The sequence below is a fragment of the Mus pahari genome, chromosome 3, assembly GCF_900095145.1.
Source record: "Mus pahari chromosome 3, PAHARI_EIJ_v1.1, whole genome shotgun sequence".
NCBI classification, from domain to species: domain Eukaryota; kingdom Metazoa; phylum Chordata; class Mammalia; order Rodentia; family Muridae; genus Mus; species Mus pahari.
Window position 1 is genome coordinate 104,492,468 of NC_034592.1, and position 10,079 is coordinate 104,502,546.

Consider the following 10,079-nt stretch of genomic DNA (forward strand, 5'->3'; position numbering starts at 1 on the left):
ATTTAATATCAGAAGAAAATTTAAATTGTGAGGACCTTTCCAGGGCTTAGGACAACTGTGGCAAGTAAAATAAATAAACAAGGAAAGAAATAAAAAGAATAGCATGTTCCCACTCCTCATAGAATAGTACATATAGGCTGTATAATAAGGAATACAGTGAGGTTTTATAAATTGTAGTAAGGAGTGAATGAGGCTTGGATAAATCTGTGACCAAGTTAAAACATTCATTCTAGGTCAGGTCCAAGGATGAAGCCATAAGTGTGCACTATGATAAAGCAAGGCCATGTGAAACTGTGGCTTTGAACTTGTACTGAGCTTAAAGAATGAAACACTGCTTTGAACTTACTACTGCCATCCTTCTGTAACTCCCCTTTTGTGTAACAGTTTATCTATGAGATAATTTTCTAAGGACTTTTGTCTAAGAAGGTCTAAGAAGGCCAGAGAAAAGGAAGAAAGTGTGGCTTGGGGGGCTCTGCCTCATCCACCCACCAAATGTATATATGTCTGTCTATACATATGTGTGTAGGTATATGTGTATAAGAATGTGTGAACACTTGTGGAGTTGATAACACAGGTGGTCAGGCCCACCGTGTGTGTGTGTGTGTGTGTGTGTGTGTGTGTGTGTACATATGCTTATGTAAAAGATTTTAATTCTTTTTTTCTTTTTTTTTTTTTTGGTTTTTTGAGACAGGGTTTCTCTGCGTAGCCCTGGCTGTCCTGGTACTCACTCTGTAGACCAGGCTGTCCTCAAACTCAGAAATCCACCTGCCTCTGCCTCCTAAGTGCTGGGATTAAAGGCATGTGGCACCACTGCCCTGCAAGATTTTAATTCTCTTCCTTTCTTTTCTCTCTGGTTCACAAAGAGTTAATGAGTCCAAGCCTCTTGCTTGGCCAGTGAGAGGTTCTTGAGTGAAAGAGAAAGGAAACCAGCACTTATTAAAGCACAGACAGTAAGAGAGTGACAGAGTAAGAAACCAGAGCGTATTAAGGCATAAATAATAATACTGTAAGGCTAGGAATTGTCAGTCTTTAGCCTTCATCGATGCTCCATCCGCCCAGTGCCATTTCCTTAAAGGCACAGGCAGACCCCAGTATGAAATGATGATGAGGTACTGTGTGGAGACCACTACACAGTTAAGTTAGAATGTGTCTTAAACAGTGTGGAGCTGGGAGGGGTTCAAACACTGAAAATAGAACACGCTACTGTAAGTATTTTCAAGGTAGAATCCAGTCAATGAAAACCACACAAGTGTAGTTACTATGGCTGGAGAGGGGAGGACCCAGTCCTCAGCCCACATCTCTCACATTGGTTCCTTCCTGGTGTTCTCACTGTGGCATCCAAGGCTGAGAGCTTCATTTTATACAGGAAAAGATAAACCCCTCAGACCAGTTACCTCTTCGTGTCTTTATGCCCCAGACCACTGCTTCCCCACCTACCCCAAGCTCATATTGGTATGGGATAAAGCAGGGCAAGCCTATTTCCAGGATGCCTGGATTTTCCTAAAGCAACTTTCTTAGCTCATATCCTACAGTCCACCTTTCTCAAATGTACAATTCATTAGTTTGTGCTATTTGGATGAATTGCGCAACAATTCAAACTATTTATTGCTAGGATATTTTCATTATCACTTCAGAAAGAGAGCCTGCTGAAGCTAGGTGTAGTGGCATGGATGTAAGCCCAGCACTTGGGAAGCTGAGGAAGGAGAAGGAAGATGCGTGTGAGGAATCCCTGAGCTACAGAGCGAGTCTCAACAGCAACAATAACAGTATACAACAAAACATGTCTACTCACTAGCAGACACTCCTGGTTACTCTGTGGTCTTCAGTCCTAGGCAACCATGGATGAATGTTCTTTGCATCTGACTGTTCAAGGTATGTCCTGTGTATGCAACCATAGAACTATCCAACTTCTGGGGGGGGGGGTGCATTTTCAGACAGCAGAACTCCACTGTCTCTGGTCCCTCTGGTCCTTCTGGTCCCCTACTATAGTGCAAGGCATCTCAGACCCCACTCAAGGGCTCCAGTCTTTTCTAGAATCGAAGCCATAAAGGAAAGAGCCCAATGCTCTAGAGCTCTCTGGAGGTTGGCCCTGAGCACAGAAGGGAGGGTCAGGAATTTCTCTCTAATTACCAAGTAACCACTTACAAATGGATGCCAAAGAAAACTTGCAGAAAAAAAAACCCGTCAATACCTTTGTTAAACATAAAGCCTCCTTTTGTGATTTTCCTACTGGCAATTAAAGTCATTATCTTTGATAGTCAAAAAGACAACAGTGGGTGGGGGAGGGGACTATAGAGGGGAGAGTACACTCTTTTGGGTTGTACTGTCCATTAAGTTAGGACTACAAGCATGCAAAACTAAGATTCTGTCAGGGACCTACACTCCCAGTTTAAGATTGTACTTTTTAAAAGACTTAACATAGTAGAATACACCTTTAGTTCCATCACTTGAAAGGCAGAGACAAGCATATCTCCTTGAGTTCGAGGCCAGCCTGGTGTACATAGCAAGCCTGTTGTTCCAGGACAGCCTGAGCTACATAGAGACACCCTGTCTCAAGCAAAACAAAAGAATGTATGTTTGACAATTTAAAAGTCACATAGTCTCAGTAAGCTTCATCTTTGAGACATCTGTGATGCTATCTACATCACAGGTGGTGGGGAGGATCAGAAACACTGAAAGGTGTCCCTCGTGAGTGGGAAGCATAGCAGGCACTAGGCAAATGACAGCTGCTGGGCAGTGCAGCCTGTGTGTTAGACCATGGCCTACAGTGAAAGCCGACTGAAAGGGGAGACAAGTTTTTCCACTCCATTTTATCTAGTGGATAGAGAGGATGAAAGAACCATAAAACCATCTAGGGATCAACCAAGACACCCTTAGCCAATAGTGAACACTCACTCTAACAAGGCACTGTCCAGGTGTCAACTCACGCAAGTCCTTTCAATAACTCTTGGCAGATAAAGAAAGTGTCACTTTTGGGCAAATGGACAGAGTTGAAAAATAAAGTAGCCCCAGAAAGGCAAATATTGTATGGTTTCTCTTAGCTTTCTCTTCTTACACATAGAACTTAATACAGATGCCTGAATGTGCACACACACACACACACACACACACACACACTAGGAAAACAGAAGTGTGACCATTGCTGAAGAGGAAAGGGGTGGCAGGCAAACCAGGAGAGGTGAGGAGAGCAAAAATGGTTAAGGACGTACCATATATTGTACATCAAATATATACAAATAAAGTTTGAAATGAATAAATAAATAGCAGCAATCAGTGGAAAGACGAGATGCAATGGATGAAGCATTCTGGGCCTCTGGCATGATAATTTGCATAATTTCTTAGAGAATGTTTTGCTAACTAATTTCTAAAATAGCATGAAACACCTTCTATGGAGAAGAAGGCTAAGGCCTCAGGTACCACTCATTTCCTCACCAAATATCTTAGGAGGCTGAGGCACAAGTGACTTACCTGAAGTTTCTCAGAGAGTTGATAGCAGTGTTAGTATTTATACTCATGATTCATTTATATCAACTTCTGTGGTTTCAGTTACCCCCAAGTCAGTCACAGGATGATAGTATTAAATGGAAATTGCAGAAATAAACATTTCTTGGCTTTTAAATCCTGCATTGTCGCCAGGCATGGTGGCGCACGCCTTTAATCCCAGCACTGGGGAGGCAGAGGCAGGTGGATTTCTGAGTTCGAGGCCAGCCTAGTCTACAGAGTGAGTTCCAGGACAGCCAGGGCAACACAGAGAAACCCTGTCTCAAAAAATAAAAAAATAAAAAAATCCTGCATTGTCTCGAGCAGCATGATGACCTCTCCGCTGCCCTCCCGACATGAATCCTCTCTCTGTCCAGAGAGTCCTTGCTGTGTGTACCACCTGCCTGCTAGTCATGGGCTATGAGATCACCGCCATGCTACTGCAGTTCTGGGTTCAAGTAGCCCTCATTTTATTTAATAATTGCCCAAAGTTCAAGAGTAATAATGCTGACAAATTTATTATAGGGTAATGTTATAACTATCCTGTGTTACTTCAGTTATTGTTACTGATTTCTTGCTGTGCCTAATTAATAAACTAAACTTTATCATATGTTTATACATATGAGAAAACACAGAGTATATATAAATAGGCTTTGGCACTAGCAGGGTTACAGGCTTGTTTGCAGGGTCTTGGAATGCGTTTTCTTTCTTTCTTTCTTTCTTTCTTTCTTTCTTTCTTTTTTTTAAAGATTTATTTATTTACTATACGTAAGTACACTGTAGCTGTCTTCAGACACTCCAGAAGAGGGCGTCAGATCTTGTTACGGAGGGTTGTGAGCCACCATGTGGTTGCTGGGATTTGAACTCCAGACCTTCGGAAGAACAGTCCGGTGCTCTTACCTACTGAGCCATCTCACCAGCCCCAGAATGTGTTTTCTATAGATAAAGGGACTGCAGAAGCCTCTAGAGTACACACACTTTACTGTTACTCTCCTTTGCTAAGGTTTTAACAGTGTACTTGGCACTCTGTTAAAATGCCCATCATCACTATAACAGTTATGGAACAAATAATAATTGCCTAAGACATGAGTTGGCAGCTACATTGGCATAATTACTTTGGCTAAACCCTTATCTTTCACTTTGGTGAGGAACCACAGTGTCTGGGTCTTTTCCATCTTTGTGTCCAAGAATAGCTGGAATACAGTATCTAGCACAGAAGGACTCCACTGTGTGTTATTGGGTGAGTAGATTAGCTTTGGGGGCCAATATATTTACTGACATATGACAAGGTGGCCCTGTAAGGGAAAGCTGGCCAGTCTATAGCTGGAGTGGCCACATTTGATCATTGCCCAGCTCTTTGTTGGCAAGGTCACTGGAAGGCCAAGATCCTCATAGACACTTTAATTGCCCTGCTGTCATTGTGTAACCTCCATCCACTGTTTCCATCTCTTTCATCACTTATTCCAGACAGCCACTCCCAAACTCAGCTCTCTCCTCTACACACAAACTCAGTTTTTCCACACTGGAAGTTTTCCCTTTTATCTTACACAAGATCCATTCTGCCCTTCCACTGCATGTGTGGTGTGTGTGTGTGGAGCTCATTCTGTCTGTAAGCCAGACTGGCCTAGAACTCCTTATGTAGCCCAGGCTGTACTTGAATGTACAATGATCTCCTCCTGTGTCATCTTGAGTGCTGGGATTGGAGTTTTGAGTCACCCTTCCCAGTTATCTCCCCTGGCAGACTTGCATCTGCCTTCTGGGTGATTCATATCCCCCATGTCATCCTAAACACCTCATCTTTTGGCACCAAAGCTGTTGGATTATCTATGTCTTATAACTGGGCCATCAGAGCATCCATCAGGATCTGCAGCAGCAGAACAGGCAGACACTAGCTGAGGGCCGCAGCAGTGGCCTACTCTAACGAGGCTATCACACTCAGTCAGTGTCAACAGAGATCTCCTCATACCCTTGGACTGAGGCCTGATGCTGCACATTCAGCAGCCTCTCTGGCCTTCACACTCTGTCCCAAGTCTGGTCTGGCATACATGTCTGTTAACAGGGAATTTCTATGTAAAAGGCCTAAATCTTCAATAAACACCAAGTTACTGCAGCTCTGGATTCCCTACCTCCTACTAGCATCCTGTGAGTGAAAACCTGACATGGTCCCTCTCCCTAGCTAGCAGGAATGCTGACTGAGACCAACTCAGTGGCATGGGCATGCATAACAAGACAATGAGAGTGGGCAGAGTGAGGGTGGGGACCACAAGCAGGAGAGTGGCCTGAGTAAGGCAGGAGGTTCCTCTCACCACCTCCTGCATGGGACACATTTCCAGATGTCACTTTTTAAAAAATTCTCTCCCCATCTATTTCTACGTTGCCATCTTGCCACACACAAACCAGTGGCTTTCTGTTTTCCTTCTGCACACTTATTCTTTTAGCTTCTCCTATGTCGATGTGATCTCCAGTTCCTATCTAAAAATTCATCTTCCATTTCCTCTCATCCTCGAACTCCCTGTGCTGAGTTAGACCCCTAATTCCTTCCCTTTGAGCTCATAGCAACTCCAGAGTCTCAGTCATTCTACTTGGGTGGCCTCTTTCCAGCCCTAAGGTCAGATGCTCATCTCCCTTCTGTGTCCGTGTCTTCATTAATCCAGAAACAGCATAATTTGGTCTTTGGGCTATGGAATCAATTATCATTTCATCTCATTCCCATTCTTGTGGGAACATTTTGTTGGGTTGCATGAGCTCAGAGGGAAGGGTGATGAGTCTTGTTGTGTATGATTTCTACTTAAGAACCACTGTCTGAAATAAGTCCAAATGGGTGAGCTCAGTGATGAGACATTTTTGCAAGAAACAGCTGCCTTCCAAATGTCCCCTGGTGGGAAACGGGAGACTGAGACAAGAATGGTTCCGAGGGCTCTTTACATAGCTAGCTGCTCTAGCTTCCCCTGGGGCCCGTCTCACCTCCTACCTGTGCACATGACAGCAGCAAAGACCCAGCATTGCCCATAGCGTACTGGTTGGCAGCCTGTGGCGTGCCACTGCTTTAGGATGGCCACACTGCCAGTCCATTCCGCGGGGTTGACGCCGTCCACATAATTCTCACTCCAGTTGCCATTGAGTACTCCGTTGTCGTCATTGCTGTTTATCTAAGGAGAAGTCATGTGGAGAAGCATTAGAAACATCCAATCCCTCCACAGGATGATATGTGTGTGTATGTGTGGGTGCATAGGAGGGCTGATAGGAAGAACCGCCAGCTTGAGACACAGAAAAGACCTTTGGCCTCAATTTATCGGGGACTTTCCAGACCTCCTGGGGAGAGTGTAGGGTGGGAAGCAAGCTATTCTGACTTAAACATGTATTAATTCATTATTCTATTTCAATTTTCCATAAAGCAGGAGCTTGTCTTTGAGCGGTCTAAAAACACATTTGAACCAAGGAAATCTAGAAGCAACGAGATAATTCTCAAACTCAGTGACATTCAGCTTCTGTCCAAAAATATGTAATTTGCCATTAGTAGAGACAACAGCCCATACCAGCGATCCCAGGGTTTAGTTGAGCTGACTCATTTCCCACAGTCAACTGTCAGTCCCATTCTCAGAGGACCCCTGTCTTTTGACTCCTCATTCTCCTATTGCAGGTATAGTCATGAAAAGGCAGAGGTCCCTTTACACGGCCCCCTTCTTCCCTAGGCATGGCACACCAGGGGCCTCACCATGGCACACACAACTCTGCTGGTGTAGACGGGGCTTCCCCGCAGGGCACAGTCTGTGGATGGGTCAACCTGGAAGTTCAGGCTCTTCTCTAGCAGCTCCAAGCAGATGTCTATGATATTCTCTTCAAACTGCAGGGGATGAGGAGAGAGGGGGCATCACATGCTTGCCGTGTGTGGACAAATAAAGAAATAGACAATCTACACCAGATCCTCAGGGCAGTGTAGAATAAAACCCAATTGCAAGGTAGTTGTCAAACAAAACAGCTATGAACAGCCTCCCAGGAAGGTGCATGGTTTCAAAGCTATGCTAGCATAGCCCACTTGGCATATATGTCCTGAGAGCCAAATGCCTCACGACTCATTTGAAGTAACTGTTGCTACCGAGTTTTTTCCCCCAATGAATTTGCCTCATTGGAAAGTCTATTTTTGCCTCTTCCCTCTCCATCTCCACATTCCTGAGGGCCCTAAGGTTCTCTTACTAAAGCCTTCCCTTTTCTTCCACACATAACAACCCAGCTTATCATTGGCAGCCTACTGAAGGGAGAGAACCAAGCTGCCTTGGCACTCACACCTCTCAGCTCTGGACTGACCAATCACAGGTGAGTTCTGGAACACTGTACGCCCCCTTGGGTGTGTCCCCTCTGTTGTCAAAATATACAACGTAGTTGAGGCTTATCTTTCCTGCCTTAGTGTTTGCTCTGTCAGTCCAAGATCTCTTTTACAACACTCAGCTCCAGACCTGGCATGGAGCTTGGAACATAGTACCCCACATATCTTTGTCAAATGACTATAAACAAATGCACTTATTCCCGTGGAACTGTGGTCAAGAAGAAATAGGTTTCTATTGCCTACCTTCTTTAGGGAAATCACTTCTCTAGTTTACAATGTTTTAAAGGTCCTATAATTTAAAGATTCAAGGTCAAAGCCTCCTTGAGGTGTCCTTCAAGTCCCTTAGATCTGCCTCTGTTGTGAAGCAGTTTCCTCTGAGATTAAAACCTTAAACCTTCCACTGCAGATCAAAGCTTGTTGTGACACAGGCTGTTAAAGGGAACGTGAAACATTCAACCCTGCAGAGAAGCTCAGAAAGTTAATAACACAAAGGCTTCAAGAAGTCTCTGAAACAGAAAAGACTCTCTAGGTCCCTCCCTCCCCAAGCCTGTAGAAGCAGTAAGGACTACTGATACACACTCTCAGATGAGCTGAGTTGCCTAGAAAGAGACAAGTCTTTTTTTTTTTTTTTGCCAAACTGCCTAGAAGAGGCTCAAACTGACAAACCTATCTGGAAAGACACTCTCCAACCTGTCCATCCGCCAGCAGGCCATGCAGTGTGTTGCAGGTTCCCACTCTTGTGAGCTGTCACCCATGCTGGGATGGGATTTTGGAGATACAACTGTATTTGAGTCATTTCTGTTCCTCTAAGTAACTCATCACTCGTAAGTGACCCCCAATAAAAACTCTTTGTTTTACTAAGTTAGACTTCGATGATATCTACACTTTGGTCTGTCATAGGCTTCCTATCTGCTGGAGTGAGTAGATCTTTGTTCCTATCTCCCCAGCAGTCCTATCGGACAACAGGTTCCCTTCTACTTCTCCAGCCTTTGACCTCGACAGACTCCCACCCCTGCCATTTTTGCTCCAGCTAGACCAAATCCCTTGTAATCTTTGCCAAGACGAAACCCTTCTGGCCTTTCTGGCCTTGCCTATGCCTCCCCTGTCCTTCGCTTGACTAACTGAGCTCAAGCACAGAAGCTTCTTTCCTGGTCCCCAGAACACTCTGTCCCTGTCTCTCAGTCTCACAGTCCCACTGTGTGATAAGTAACTGGTTACAAATCCCTCCCCGCTGCCTTTATTTCCACTCTACCACTCATGGGCCACCCGGTACTGAACAGATTATTCAGTATTTGCTTGATGAAGGAGAAAGACAGAAAGGGAGGGAGCCAGAGCTCCAAAACCTGCCTCTCCTCACTTCTGCCTCTCATTGATGACAATGCCCTTAGATGCCCACACTGAGTGAGGATTTGGGACAAGGTGAGACTGCTCCATCTTCCCTGGGCTTCAGCTTCCCTTGGCTGTGAATGAACCTAACAGTCATGTGTTGAGAGTTCTATTTTAGGCAAGGCCCAGTGAGGAGCCTTTATTCAAGTGATCCAGGGCTCCATGAAGACCTCCATATTGTCCCAGCTGTCACCTCTTCTGAGAGGCCAAAGGCTCCCCCCTCTGCTCCCTCCATACTCCCAGAACTGGGGCTCAGCTTAGAACAGCTTCTTCCCTCCCTGACCTTGGCCTCCCTAGAGCACCTGCTGGGGCTAAACACGTTCAGACAGACAAGAGTTGTCAAGCGCTGCAATGAGTTTAGCTGTTTTGCATACGAGGTCACAAGACTACATGTAGAAAACAAAGTGAAGCAGAACCAAGCTGGTAGCAAGACTTACAATAACCTTCATGTTCTAGATGTTCATTTTGTAATATTTCTTCACAAAGGTTTTTTTTGTTTTGTTTTTTCATTTGTTTGTTTGGTTTTGTTTTCCACACAGGAACTCTGTGGCCTAGGCCATGTTCCCAAGGATGATCTTAAACTTAAGATCCTCATGTGTCTACATCCTGAGTTCTAGGATTACAGGGGTGCACCACCACACCCTGCTTATGTGGACTGGGGATCAAGCTCAGGGCTTTTCGAATGTCAGGTAAGTACCAACTGAGCCACACCCTCAGCCCTCTGTTTTTCAGAAAAGACCTTTCTATGCATCATAGGCTGGCCTTGAACTAGAAATCCTCAGTCATTGATAATACAGGCATTCACCATGGTAACCAGGTTTGCAAAGTTTGTTTTCTCTCTCTCTCCCTCTCTCTCTCTCTCTCTCTCTCTCTCTCTCTCTCTCTCTCT

At 44.8% G+C, this 10,079-nt stretch overlaps 1 protein-coding gene across 3 annotated transcripts in view; it reads right to left on the reverse strand.

Annotated features, from left to right (window-relative positions):
• Positions 1–10,079, reverse strand: part of Tgm5 (transglutaminase 5) — a 39,528-nt gene that overhangs the window by 17,860 nt on the left and 11,589 nt on the right. For all 3 annotated transcript variants that reach the window (XM_021194067.1, XM_021194069.1, XM_021194068.1), the window contains 2 exons: positions 7,196–7,324; positions 6,452–6,629 (listed from right to left, as the gene is read on the reverse strand). In XM_021194067.1, coding sequence (XP_021049726.1) covers positions 6,452–6,629; positions 7,196–7,324 — 307 coding nt within the window. The remainder of the gene's footprint in view (positions 1–6,451; positions 6,630–7,195; positions 7,325–10,079) is intronic.